The sequence below is a fragment of the Ambystoma mexicanum genome, chromosome 14, assembly GCF_040938575.1.
Source record: "Ambystoma mexicanum isolate Mex_15411 chromosome 14, UKY_AmexF1_1, whole genome shotgun sequence".
NCBI lineage: Eukaryota > Metazoa > Chordata > Amphibia > Caudata > Ambystomatidae > Ambystoma > Ambystoma mexicanum.
Genome location: NC_090940.1, coordinates 565,135,402 through 565,150,021, shown reverse-complemented (window position 1 = coordinate 565,150,021; position 14,620 = coordinate 565,135,402). Strand labels below are relative to the sequence as shown.

Genomic DNA, 14,620 nt, shown 5'->3' with positions numbered 1-14,620 from the left:
TGACATTGAAGAATTATATATAGACTCATTGCAAGCAACTACTAGACCTAGAAATATATGGGACAGATACAAATAATATCTGGCTGATAAGGCTGTAGACGAAGACATGTAATGATATGTTTTGTCACCTGAAAACATTGTATAAGCTGTGTAAATTATATATACTGTATGTGCTATGAACCTGTGTGCAACAATAAATAAAGTGTTAAAAAAAAGACAGTAAAGTCAATTTAACCTTACATTCTCTGGGAAACAGTAGTTTATCCCAGAGAAGGCATTTAAACCTTGGGACAGTCTAAAGGGCGTCCCTGTTTCATTGCACTGAGGGTGCTGTGTAACACATGAAAAGATGATGCCTATGGAGATGTTTAAAACTCCATAACCAAATGAAATAAACAGAAAATAAACAGAATTAAAAAGTTCAAAGCCCCAAAGTTTAGCAAAAGAGCTGGAGGGCTCTAAGGTAGAGGGAATTAGCACATTTATGAGAATTCTCCCCAACACCCTTATATTACTGAAAGTAATCTAAAAGTAACTATTGGTTTGACTTCCCTAGAATTACTGTTAGGTATTCTAAATAAGGTTGGTGTACCTTCAAGCATAGTGGTGTGACTTTGTAAACGTGTTCATGGCTATGCCCAGTACTTACTGCACAACTTCACTTGGCCACCTTACATTTAAAATAAACCCTTTATTTATTATACTTCTTCTGGTTTTAAGTGTTTCTGTTGAATCTGAGGTGTAAAATACAGGTTCTATGTAGTATCATACAGCCCTCCTTCCTAAGATAAGCCTGGCTGCTCCATCTATGTTACCATATACTCAGGTGGTACAGCTTATACTAAGAGTGGAGTCTTGTACTGTCTCAGTTGAATGGCTTTACTAAGTCCCTTCATAAAAACTGTCCTAACAGGGGAACACAGGGCAAAACAAACTTCAAACTAGTAAAACGTATCCAGTCAGACATTATGGCCCACCAAAGAATCGATAATTGCCACATTCAAACTTTACCAAGGAAACGCTCTACTCCGATTCCTCTTTGGAATCGGAGACACCACCATTTAAGGATTCAGCCAGATCTGGTCTTGGCTTTTCCTGGCCTAGTCTTCGAAGCAGGCAGAGTCCATACCCATAAATTATTTCCTTTGGCACCTAAGGGGTAGGGTGTGACTATCAAACACAAGCTGGACTTTTAAGACAGAAGCTACCTCGTCAACCTCCTACGGATTCTGCAGGCGGCATTCCATTACTCAAAAATTGAGATATTCTCTGCAACCTGGATCGGGTATCTTGTGGCAGGTGTCAGAAGGCGCAAAGATGAGGGGTGGGATATAACGAGCACAAGAAAGGTGTGGTGTCAAAAGCATAAGCCACGTTGTCCTTGTACACCCATTTAGAGGAAAATCGAGTCTGTTGCAGGGAAAGTCTGCGTGTGAATGTGATGAGGTGCAGACGAGCGAGGCAGAATTAGCTGTGGAGTTGGAAGGGCGCCTTTGGACTGTCACCTCAACAGTTCGAGAGTATGGCATGCCAGAGACAGGAGCACTGGTCGTGCACAAGCAGGGAGAACAGGAGAGAGCAGAGTGGCACTGGCAGTGCACAAGCAAGGAGAATAGGAGATATCAGGGGAGCACTGGCAGTGCGCACAAGAAAGGAGGACAGATCAGGAACAGTGTGCAGTCAGGCCTGGCATTAAACACGCACTTCGTAGAGGACACGGTCCCTTCCACCAGCACAGTAAACACACAGCTACCTGTGTGAGGCGCCTCACACAAAGGACAGGGAAGCCATAACCTGGGAAGCCAAAGGTTGCTCAGGGGCACATCACAGAGTGGTCTCTTGGATTAGGCTGAAGATTTGCACTGTGCCGAGAACAAGAACCACTAAATCAGAAAGGAAACAAAATGTGTTGAGGCTCTCTCAACAGAGGTACAAGCCAGTACCTTTGCCATCACAAGGCCCACTCCATATGACTGAGCATCTCGCATGTTCGCACTATCAATTTGTAAAATATGAAATGTGATCAACTAGTACTAGACACGTCTAGGAGGGTGAAAAGAAGGGACATCCTCCACAGACATGTAAAACATGGTAAATGAGCAAATCAAACCATCCACAGGAATTTGTGGAATATCCACGAAAACATGTTGAGAAAGAAAGAAAAAAATATATATTCAACGAGACTACATTTCTCAGAAAAGAAAGTGAAAAATGTAGCTTTGCCACTTAGAAGCACATTTTGCCAAGTGCATGGGGACATTTTGGATTTCAGAGTTGCGCGTGAAGTGGCTGAGTCGGCATGAATGTTCACTCTTACCAGAGTATCTCCAAAAGGTTGATCATTACCAAACACTCTGATGACACTGGTGCCAAGTAAAGATCAGCAATGTAAAAAGGGGACTTGACAGCCCAACATATTTTCTCTGCATCCAATTCGTTATCCGTAGGATGGTGCATTAAAAGACTATTCTCCCAATTCAGTACCAGAGTTCAGGCAATTATAAATATTCAGCTTCAAAATATCTGTTCATACGCTTTTGTACAAAAGGCAAAAAGAGCAATTTAATCAGACATTGCATACCTCCATGTCCACAACTTTTTGTAAGGGGTTGTCAATCAGGAACCTAGAGAGCGTGCCAGGCGTGGTCCTGTAAGTTAAGATGATTGAGTTTTTTGGGTCCTGGCACCACTGAATAAACAGTTCTCGTGAAAACCCACAGTCCAAGTCAGGCTGGCTGGCAAGTACCACCTTCGGGCTGGGCACCCGAGCCAGGTCAGCAAAGCCATGGCATAGAGAGAGGTGCCGAAACTGAAAGGGGTTGTTCCTCTTGTCTTCAAAACAGCGCATCAATTTGTCGCTCATCCACTCCACCTACAATGAAAAATACAAACGATGAGGAGATTGTGAAATGCCAATCAACACACTTTTCCCATGGCAAGGCTCTGGTTTTACCTCCTTCGCTGGTTTGTGCAAAATCGCTTCTCTGATAGCAATTATAACCAAGTTAGGGTTGATCGCTCACGAGAAACGCGCTGCACAAGAGAACCTGCACTTATTACCTCACCACCCAGTCGTCGGTTTTGGTACTAAGACTACACTAGGATGTCTAAATAAACAGTTTTTGAAAACGCAAAGCAAGATGAAGTTACATTATTATGTTATGTATTGATTGCAGAACCTGCTCCGAGAAGCAACCGAGCACAGATGCATAACGGAGCACTTTTCAGAGGGAACAACAAAACAGATATACAAGGGGGGGTAGGATACAGAGATGGGGTACAGCTGTGCATGGCGGCAGGGAGGAGAGGGGCGCAAGGTGTCTAGCAAGTCAGGTGGGGGTCGACGGGGTGGCCTAGGTGTTGAGGAGGTGGGGAAGCGCTAGGGGATTTTTTTGCAGTCTTAGTCTGATGGAGTGTGACGAGATCGATCTCAATGGGGAAACGCAGCGTTACACCAAAAAACTCAATGAATCAAGTAGCAGAACAGTTTGACCAAATAGATTTCATTAAAACAACAAAAAAAAAGGCAATCCAGAGGATACCCCAAGAAGAGTTTCGGTTCAAGGTTAGAGGCGCTTGGGAGAACTGGATTGCAGAGGGAGCAAAAGCCAGGTCCAGACAATGGAAACTGTGCTGTGTGGGCCAGGGGGTGGGGTGTGGCAACACTAACGGACCCATGGAATCTCGGAGGAGGAATCCAAACAACATACAGCGACCACTGGACAAGTGCTTGTACCACATGTTGGCGTGCCAAAGTACCACCGTATGGGTCAAAAATCAATGACTTGATGAGCTCAGAGTAAAAGGTGAAACCAATGGTAAGGTTGACTTTTCAAACATTAAAGGTATACCAATGCGTACATTTCACAAATTGGGTCTCCTCAATTCAAGTCTTGTAACTGACATAACTGAGCAAGGCCAGACAATGCCCCAAAATGTGCTCTCCGTATAGCCTTCCTTCAGTTATAGCAAACAGTATAGCAGGCTAAAAATGAGAAAACCTCTCAAGTGCCAGGCTATTTTGCAAGTCTATGCAAAAAGGACGAGCATACTCGTCCCTGGCACTTCAGGGGGTATACATCGTAATCTGAATTCACTCACTCCAATAGAAAAATGCCCCTTAGCCCAGTCAGGTGCTGGCTTTGGAGAAAAATTATTATTTTCAAAATGTCACCGCCTAAAGCATCATCTTATCTGATCCAGAGGTCAAAGTCAAAAAGAGCGTGCATTCTTGGTTTTATATGCAGATTCATAGACAAACCTGGGACTTTGAGAACTCCACAACATTGTAGCTGACATTGTTGAGCAGCGCCAAGGAGTAGACCCCAAGTCCAGCGTCCTTGGTTCTCCAGATTTGGTCGAGTAGCTGTGCCAGTTCAAGTACTCTTCCTGCAGTGTCCACGGCTATCAGCACATTGCCATCGGCTCGTAGGGTCTCCAGTACATTGGCTGTGTAAGAGAAAATACAGTCTTACAATCCGCATCAGAACACTTCAAGGAAATTCATGGGAGCAAAACCTAGTGTTTCAGGAAAAGAAATGAGGCTCTGTAATATCGTGTACATTTAATTGTAGTCTTTTTTGCCTATTTAATGGTTTGATATACAATGCCCAACAGTCAAAAAAAGAAAAAAAACACAATCTTACAATAGTAAACACATTTCATAGATCAAGGATGTCTTTACATTTTATACAAGAGAAAATGACACTGTTTATGGCATTCAGATAAAATATCTTCATATAATATTGTGCGGCAGTGATAAAAACTCAGCACACACTCTACCGTACTGAAGCTTTGCACTTACTTCATTCCAATTCATTTTCTTAGTGGGCATACTAATCATCAATTTGCACGAAAGTTTGAATTTGAAATTCTGAAAGTCCTTGAATGGCAACTTTTTCTAAAATTGGGGACTTCGCAGTGGTGTAGGATCTTGCTGTTCTATTAGGGAGAATTCTCATTTCTGTGCCAATTCCCTCCCTCGTAGAGACCCCAGCTCTTTTGCTGGACTTTAGGACTTTTTATTTTTATCCTGGAGTAAGTGAGACCTTTTTCTCACTCCGTGTATTTTTTTTTATCCGATTTGAACTCTTTTTCGTTTTTGGAGTCTGATAAACTCCATATGCATCACCTTTTGTATGGTGACACACACAGCACCCACAGTGCAGTGTCAAAGAGAAGTCCTTTGGATTTCTCATAAGGTTTAAATACCTTCTCTTGGGTAAACTACTGTTCCCAAGAGTAGTAAAGTGAAATTGACTTTACTTACCTGTTTTTCCTATGTAGGTCCAGTACACCCCATCGTATGTGGAAGTACTTGGGGGTTACTTAGTATCCCCTTTCCCTACTTTCTCATGTAACATTTTTTATGTTACTCTAACTACAATTATTGGCTGGTGGCAGTAGTTTAATTTTCCTACCATTGTGCGTTTTTACCACAGGCTGTATTTGGAGCTGCAGTAATGCACTCATGGGTGCCCATTTTTTCAAAATGGCCTGGTCTTTTTTCACCATTTTGTGCTTGTGAGGTATTCTTGGGTTCTACTCTGTGCGCCCAGCCAGGTTCGGTTCCTTTAGTGGTTTGGTCTTTGGCGGGCTTCAGTGCTGAAACCCTCCTCTGGTTCCAGCCTGTCTGGCAAAGCAGGAAGTGAGGGAAGTTCCTGAAACTCCCTGTGCTTCGTCTCCTTGTATTTGTATTTTATTTATTTATATTGAGCACCTAACCGGGAGGTAGCAAGGCGCAGAGGCAACAAGAGGTTTGCAAAGCTTGGTTACATACAAGGTACGCGGTCCGGCTGTGGTTACAGTGCTGGACGCGTAAAAATGGAAACAATGCATGCCGAGAAGGCATAACTTACAAAGAAAACAATATAGGCAATATTATATACAAGGAGCAGGTTGTCACATGACCGATGTCTCTGTCAAAGCAGGTGACAACCTAAATGTACATATTTACAAACATAGTAGCCTGGAGCATCAGGGCAGCAAAAGAGCAGGTGGTCGTTTATATGTTGTGAGTCTTGAGCCAATGGATGGTTTTGGATCTAAATTGGCAGTAGGGAAGGTCCTCCCTACAGGTGGGAGGGAGTTCCATAATTGTGCTGCTTTTACCGGAAAGCTATTTCCTCCTGACATAGTACGTTTAAACCTAGGCACCAGAAGGAGATTAGAGTTGGCCATCCTGGAAGGACGAGAGGAAGTAGGTCTGGTGAATCTGGTGATAAGGTATTGAGGGGCTGCTTGGTGGAGACATTTATGAGTCAGGGACACTGATTTGAGGAATATTTTGTCTTTAGTGGATAGCCAACTGACAGATCTTCTAGAGTCAGAAATATGGGCTTTCTTCGGGATGCTGAGGGCCGCTCTTAGGGCATTATTTTGAAGGATCTGTATTTTGTTGGTGATATATTTGTTGCAGCCTACATAAAGTGTGTTGCAATAGTCCAGCTTGGACAGGATCAACGCCCTGGCTAGTGTGATGCAGTTGGACGGGGAGAGAAAAGGTTTGGCTGCTCTGATGAGTTTGCAAGTATACGCTGTGGCGGAAGCCATGGCATTAACTTGTTTTTTGAGGGTGAGAGTAGAATCTAGGTAGAAGCTGAGGGTTTTGACCTCCTTGGCTACCGTTGTCTTGTTATTGTCAATTGCAAAGGAGGAGTAATTTTGGTCCAATTTGCTAAGGTTATGTGGCGATCCCAGAATGGGGAGTTGTGTTTTGTCATCATTCAGGCATAGACCGCGTGAGGCCATCCATGCCTGAATGATGAGGTACACTCCATTGACGAAGGCCAAATCCTTATCATAATCACCCGTCAGCAGGAGGAGGATCTGGGTATCATCGGCATAATTGGTGTATGTGACACCCAGGCAATCTAGATCATCAAAAAGGGGCTTCGTGAATATGTTGTACAGTGTCGGGGAAACGCATGAACCCTGGGGCACGCCACAGGTGATGGGCATAGGGTCGGCTGCTGCTAGAGGTGAGAAGACTCATTGTGCAGTTGTTTAGAAAGGATTGGATCCTCTTGAGAGAAATGGGCTGCTTTTTGAAGGTGATCACATAAGATCTCGTGGTCGGCCAGGTCGAAGGCAGCTGATAGATCAAGAAGTAGCAGGAGTGCGGTCCTGCCCTGATCTCTCAGTTCATCTATCTGTGCCTTAAGGTCTACGAGTGCAGTTTCGGTGCCATGTTGAGGCCTGAAGCCCGATTGTCTGACTCCTAAGAGCTGGAAGTGCTCGAGGTGGTGTTGGATTTGTTGGTATGCTACTTTGTCTATGATTTTAAGACGTAACGGTACTCTGGTGATGGGGCGGTAATTAGTAGGAGTGGAAGGGTCAAGGTTCGGTTTTTTGAGCAAGGGGAGGACTCATGATTGTTTCAGATTGTTGGGTACGGTGCCTGATGTGAATGATGCATTTATTAGTTTGGTAATAAATGAGGCTAGATCACGAGCTGCATCCTTAATCAATCGTGCAGGACATATGTACCCATGGCAGTTCGATGGTTTGAGAGAGAATGACCTTTTCTACCTCTTTGGTAGAAACTCTGTGGAAGTTGAATTGGGGATTATGATCCTGGGTGTGCGTATGCGTAGGGTGAGTCATTTTGGGGGTGAGACTACTGGGGTTGGTAGAAGAGAGAAGGGAATCTTTTTTGGTGTTTATCTTTGCCTTAAGGGAGGAGATTTTGTTGGCCAAGGCATTTTGTATACCCGTGCACCAGTTTTTGTCCTTGAGGCACGAGTCAGGCGCTTGGACGGGAGATTCAACCTCTTTTAGTATAGTAAAGAGTTCTCTGGTGTTAGATTTGGCTTGCAGGATACGGGTGCAATAGGATGTATGTTTGGCCAAGATAATGTCTTTTTTGTATTGGGAGGCTAGTCTACTTAGGTTAGTCTTGTTTTTTTCCGAGGGATGTGATCTCCAGATTTTTTCGCAACGTCGCTTTTCCTGTCTGAGGGCTTTGAGATGGGGGGAAAACAAAGAGTTGATGTGTATCCTAGGTTTACTCTTTTTGAGTTGCAGTGGGGCTATGACATCAAGAGATGAGAGCATGACTTTGTTGTAAATGTCTACCATCATAGCGGGATCCGTATGGTCCGGGATGGCGTTCAGGGTCGGAGCGATCAGAGGGATCAGATTTTCAGGGATAATGTTCTTTTTGTTTCTCGTCTGGACAGCTGGGGCTATAATATCAATTTGCGCTGGTGTCGCCTCTAGTGTAAACGAGATCAAGTAGTGATCTGTCCAAAGCTGTGGAAGTATAGAGGAGATTAGGACTGGGCAATTGTGCACAGCTAGCCAGTCCAGAGTTCTACCTTTGGTATGAGTAGGCTCCGTGATCTTCTGGGAGAAACCCAATTCCTCTAAGGTATTAATTGTTATGGCATTGGCGTCTGTGGGGTTGTTAAAACCCAGGTTAAAGTCTCCTAGTAAAATGCTTTGTGAGGAGTTCTTGAGGTTATTGGATAGGATATTTGTAAGGTCTTCCTCAAATGACCCTAGGGGCCAGGTGGTCGGTAAATGAGGTTGATGGAGATGGATTGTGTGTTAGATATGGTTAGTTTAGCAGTTAAGGATTCGCAAGATCCTGCAACGGGAGGTGTCTCAATAGTCAGGGCGAATTTAGTTTTAGCTATAATGGCGAGACCTCCACCTCGAGAGGTGGTACGATCAAGTCTTAGTAGGGTATAGTCATCTGGAATGGCTAGCATAATTGCGGGGCCTGCTGTTGGGTGTAACCAGGATTCAGTAACAGCTAGGAAGTCCAGGTCTTCATTGTAGAGTAGGTCGGCAATGTCAGTTGCGTGGGCTACCATGGAGCAGGCATTTATCAGTGCTCCCTTGGTCCCAGGTTGTGCTGGTTTAGACAGAAGTGTTGAAGATTTGTGCGTACTTTTCAGGGCACGGGTAGGCTCGCGATAGAGTCTGCTGTTTAGTTGAAGAGGGTGCTGGGAGGAGCTGAGGGGGCTGGTAGTGGCCTTACTGTGAGCTAGATTGTTTCGAGGGTCATAGAACCTTGGGAGCCTTGCACATAGTTTGAGGTTCCTTTGGATGACAGTGCAAGGTGTGGTGATCATGTTGGTAGGTTTATGCCAATTAGGTGGGGACTCGTGTGCAGGTAGATTGAGTGGCATGGTTGGGTACTGGACATTTATGGTATAGAGCAGTAGTCTTAGTGTCACAGTATAGAGCGTGTGGAGATGCATTGTATTCGAGTGACTAGCAAACACGTATAGAGTAGCAGCTAGATTCGAATTATTGGCACACTAGCAGGATAGTATGTAAATGGGGTGACTAGCAAACACATTTAGAGTAGCAGCTAGATTCGAATTATTGGCACACTAGCAGGATAGCATGTAAATGGGGTAACTAGCAAACACATTTAGAGTAGCAGCTAGATTCGAATTATTGGCACACTAGCAGGATAGCATGTAAATGGGGTGACTAGCAAACACATTTAGAGTAGCAGCTAAAATCAAGTCCATACTGACACGCTAACAAGATAGCTCATACATAGAATAGTCAGAGGGCAGATTGAGTTAGCGGCTAGGTAACTAGTAGTTCTAAGAGCGCCATTGTTTATCTAGAGCCAGGCGCTTATCTTGGCTCCGGTGGTAGTGTACTTGCTATCCGGATTTGCAGAGAGATCAGACCGCTCTCTCGCGGCTCGCAGGTCCTTATAGCGGAGACCTTAGTGCAAGGGACCACAGCCGGCTAGCTCCTTCCGGCATTGTGGGCTGCGTGATCAGGGGACGGGCCGCCATTCAGGCAGATGTCTGGAGTCGTCGGATGTGGATTGCTTTGCCAGGTGTTGTAGAAGTGGGGAAAAAGGGCAGAGTTTCGCGCCTCGCGGCTCCGATGCGGCACGACAGGCTAGGACAGGCATCAGCCTTGGATCCGTGTGCCTAGAGATGTGTGCCGGCTTACGCCATCCGGCGGTTGATTGGGCCTTAAGGACACGGCGCATCCTATCAGGGTAAGGCGGCTGGGAACAGTGATCAGGACAAGGTGAGGGTGGTATCAAGGAGACGCGGCGGCCATTTTGGAGAGGAGCCTGCCTCGCGGTCAGCAATGCAGTTGCTGGGTGTTTCTGGCGTCGGCGTGGCGGAGCACTAACATCCAGTGCTTGGTTACAGGAATGCACGCAAAGGTGATTGGCTAGCTGGCTGTCCTTAGTGGACAGCCACCCTGCTGTGTGAGTGACAGCTAGGCTGTGAATGAATGGGAGACACCTGCATAAGAGGTGAGGTCTCGCAGACAGAAGGCAGAATCGACCACTGTACGAAGGAACTGAAGCAATAAACTGGAAGATAAGCGTGCTGCACCCTCCTGGACCATTGGTTTGCCCAGTGAAGCCCTGCTGCAGTGCTGAAGCTTCAATTTACGTATTGACTAGAGAAACCGTAACGGATGACTTCTCCCCTTGGGTTGGTGGGACCAATCGACCCAAAGACTAACTTGCCTGAAAACCTTTTCTCGGCTGGCTGTACTTCCTTGCTGTGGCTGGACAGAGTACCAGGAGTCAGGAACACCAGAATCGAGTGCATCGTCTTTAAGCCGGACCAGACTTTCAGGAAGCTCCAGAGGACCATTTCGAAGCAGGACGACCCGAGCCCGAGCCACCTCAACAGAGTGCTGGACCCCAGTAGCAAGGGAAGCCCATCAAGTGTCTGAGAACTGCTTTGGTGCTATAGACCGGTAGCTGAAACCGCAAAGTGCTGCTGATCTGGAGTGAGTTCATTGCCGCCGCCCTTCAAACTGCGCTGCAGGAGTCCTACATAAGTCCTCCCCCTCTTGTCCCCACGACTGAGGCCCAGGAACTGCAGGACTGCAACCAGAAGAGATGTCAGCTGGATACTTTTTCTTCAGAACTATAGGTACTGACTAACCAGGGTTACTTACATCTTGTGTGTAGCTCGCGTGTTCTCACTGGAGACTTGCAGGAGCTGCCTTTGGCAGAGCTGTTTGCATCTTTGCTTTTTCACAAGCCTCCCAGCTTGTGGCCCTAGAGGGATTAGTTTCTACAAACTATATAACATTGTGCAAGACTTTTGTGCTATCTATAAGTGCCTCAGCTCCCCTAGACTTTGTTCAATTGACATTGGCTGTCCTGGCTCCCTGCAGCCTCTTCTGACCCTCTGACTTTGTGTTTATCTGTCCCTCAGAAGTCATACATAAGTTACTTGTATTGCTGGGAAAGGGTTAACCATATTGAATTGGGGGATTGCAAAGTACTATTCAGAGAACTTGTTAACCCTTTTCCTTCCCCAACCTTTTCCACCACTCAGTATTTTTAAGTGTTAAAAGGGATATATTAATGTACACAGTGGACTGAATGGGTTCGATACAAATGCTGTGCGCTAGTGACCACTCTAGATTAAGGAACCTATCAAAGTTCTTGATCGGCAGCGGACACACTGCTCCCAACAAACCACCCACTACGGTTTAGAATTTGTAGACAAAGAATTGAAGATCTGGGATTTTGGCTCGCGCTCAGACTATTGATGTTTCCAAAACTGAATAATAGTGCAAATAAATGTATTCATAACAGAAAATTCTACAACAGTATAGGATTTATTCCATGTGATGAACAGCCGACACATGTTTCGACCACCTGGTCATTCTCAAGGCTGTAAATTATCATGTACATTGAATTAAGCATAACAAAATCGAAACCAAAATTTGAGCAACCAATACATACATTAGAACAAAACAAATCATTTACATCAAAATAAATCGTAAAATCAAATGTAAAACAAACCAAACATACCCCATTTCAGGTCAGAGGCGGGGAGTGGAACCAATTTGTTATAATCGAAAGGAAAATACAATATTCCAAATAAAGAGTAAAACAGATATACTAAATCATAAACGTCTAATTCAATTCAGTTAGTGTAGCTTCCTGTCTTGACCATGTTTAAAGGATTGTGTTCTCAGTTCTGTGCCAATTCACTTCAACCTTAGAGACCCCCCCCAGCTCTTGAGCTGGACATTAGTACTTTTGATTTTTATCCTGGAGAGAGTGTGAGCCCTTTTTCTCACTCTCTGCTGTATTTTGATCTGATTTGGATTATGGATTTCCTTTGTTTTTGGAGTCTGACAAACTCCATAGGCATCTACTTTTTGTATTGTGACACACAGCACCCTCACTGCAGTGTCACAGAGAAATCCTTTAGATTTCTCTTACGGTTTAAATACCTTTTCTTGTGTGAACTAGAGTTCCCAAGACTAGTCAAGTTCAATTGACTTTACGTACCTTTTCTCTTTGTAGGTCCAGCACACACCATTTTAGGTGGAGTGCTGGGGGGTTACCTTGTAGCCCCTTAACCTACATCCTCATGTAACATGTATGTTACCCTCACTACTTTATATGGCTGGTGGCAGTGGTTTAATTTTCCTACCATTGTGTTTTTCTACCGCAGGCTGAATCCTCAGCTGCAGCATAGCACCCATGGGTGACCATTGTTTCAAAATGGCCCCGGTCGTCTTTTTTCGTCATTTCCTGTTTGTGAGGTCTTTGAGTTTTACTCTGCGCGCCAAACCAGGTTTGAGCCCTTTGTTCGTTTTGCCTTTGGCAGGCTTCAGTACTGAAAGCCGCCTCTGGCTCCAGCGTGTCAGGCAGGGCAGGAAGTGAGGGAGGTGCCCAAATCTCCCCTGCCCTTAGTCTCCAGGGAAACCTGAATGTACCCAGTGGTGAGGGGCTGGTTGGTTGTACTTGCAGGACAGCCACGCTGCTGTTTGAGCAACAGCTAGGCTGTGCATGAATGGGAGAAACCTGCTTAAAAGGCGAGGCTTCTAGGACTTAAGACAGAGTCGACCACTGGGAAGAACTACCAGACGAAGAAACTGTGAACGAAGCTTGCTGCATCCTCCTGGACCGTTGAACTGCCCGGGGTAGCCCTGCTGCTGCGCTGAAACTCCTCTTTCAGATCGACAAGAGATGCTCCGGAAAGGACGGCTTCTTCCCTTGGGTGTTTGGAACCAACTAACCCTGAGACAAACTTTGCTGGCAGACCTTGCCCAACTGGCTGTAATTCTTTGCTGCTGCAGGAACCAAGTGCCAGGGGTCGAGAAATCTGTAGTCCAGTGCAACGTCTGTAAGCCGGACCAAACCCCAGGAAGATCCCCCGAGGATCCTCCCGAAGCAGGACAACCCAAGCCTGATTCACCTCACCAGAGTGCTGGACTCAAGGAGTGAAGGAAGCAACCAGTGTCTAAGATCCACAGTACTGAGAGCCGAAACCGCGAAGTGCTGCTGATCTGAAAAAAGCACTTAGCTGCCGCAACCATCAAATTGCTGCTGCAGCAGTCCCTAAATGTCCCCCCTCTTTTCCCCACAACTGTGGCCCAGGAACAACTTCTAACTAAAAGGTACTGTTCTGACTTTGGGGTACTGACCTCATAGTCTGTAACTTGCTCTTCTCAGTTAAGATTTGCAGTAGCTGCTTCTCTAGAGTTGGTCCCAGCTCTAACCTTCACAAGTATAACATCTTGTGGACCTACAGTGATTTACTACAACAAACGCTCTAACTTTGTGGAAGACTTGTTATCCAAAAAGTGCCTGCGCTCCACAGACTTTGCTCCAATTGACTTTGGCTGTCCTGACTCCATGCAGACTAGTCTATTGCATTGACTTTGATTCTTACTGTCCCTCATAGGTGATACATTGGCTTTTTGCTAATATTGCTGGGAAAGGTTTTTATCTAGACTTCATTGGAAGATTTTAAAGTGCTTACATGCTCTGAAAAACCATTTAACCTTTTTCCTTCCTTTAACCTTTACTTTCTGCAAAACCTCAGAATTTACAAGGCGTCAAAGTGACATAAATTCCATTACTGTCTTAGATAGTGAAGTCACCTGAGGGTGTGGGAAGTGTGTATAAAACTTCTCTAAAGAGTATCAAATTTCTTTGTGTTCATTCTGAGAAGTTAATTTGAAGTGCTTTTGATTGCTACATATTTTGCCCTTTTCAAAGAATGCTCATTTAAAACTGACCGTTACAAAATTATTCTTTTACTAGAAAACCTTGTGTATAAGTGTCATTTGGATACTTGTATTGGTGGATTGCAATGGTACAGCTCACATTTACCCCTCTTGAGATAAGCCTGGCTGCTCAGCCACTCTACCAACTTGTGAGGTACAGGCCTATACCAAAAGGTCGGTTACCTAATACCAAGAGGACAAGGCTGGTGTAGTCTCCCACAGAGTTACTACATCAATTCTTGCCTAAAACCGATCTACCACATGGGCGCAGCCAAAGAAGCAATTAACCGTAGAGGGTGCCAGAAGACCCCTTTGAAGAGCCCCAGCTTCAAGAGGTGGAAGCAAGCAGAGCAGGATTTGTGCCAATGCAAGTCTAAAGTGATATGCAGTTATTGGGGGCATGCAACACCCCACTACTTCAGGACTCAAGGGACCCCTGAAAAAGATTCCCAAGAAAACATCAGGACCCGTTGACATGTACTCTGGCTGGCATTCGCCCAGAATTTGTCTCGAAAGTGGTTGGGCAACCTAGTAAGTACAGAGCGCCTTTCCCAAGGGTGGAGGCAGAATTCGGTACTCAGTCTTGAACCAGCGACAATCTACACAGATGAAAAGCAGAACAGACTGTATCCAG

The 14,620-nt window shown here is 45.2% G+C and overlaps 1 protein-coding gene across 2 annotated transcripts in view; it reads right to left on the bottom strand.

The window, feature by feature from the left end:
* The window catches only part of CPSF2 (cleavage and polyadenylation specific factor 2), a 246,260-nt gene that overhangs the window by 168,377 nt on the left and 63,263 nt on the right, over positions 1–14,620 (bottom strand). For both annotated transcript variants that reach the window (XM_069637927.1, XM_069637926.1), the window contains exons 7-8: positions 4,262–4,449; positions 2,582–2,872 (exon numbers count right to left, since the gene is read on the bottom strand). In XM_069637927.1, coding sequence (XP_069494028.1) covers positions 2,582–2,872; positions 4,262–4,449 — 479 coding nt within the window. The remainder of the gene's footprint in view (positions 1–2,581; positions 2,873–4,261; positions 4,450–14,620) is intronic.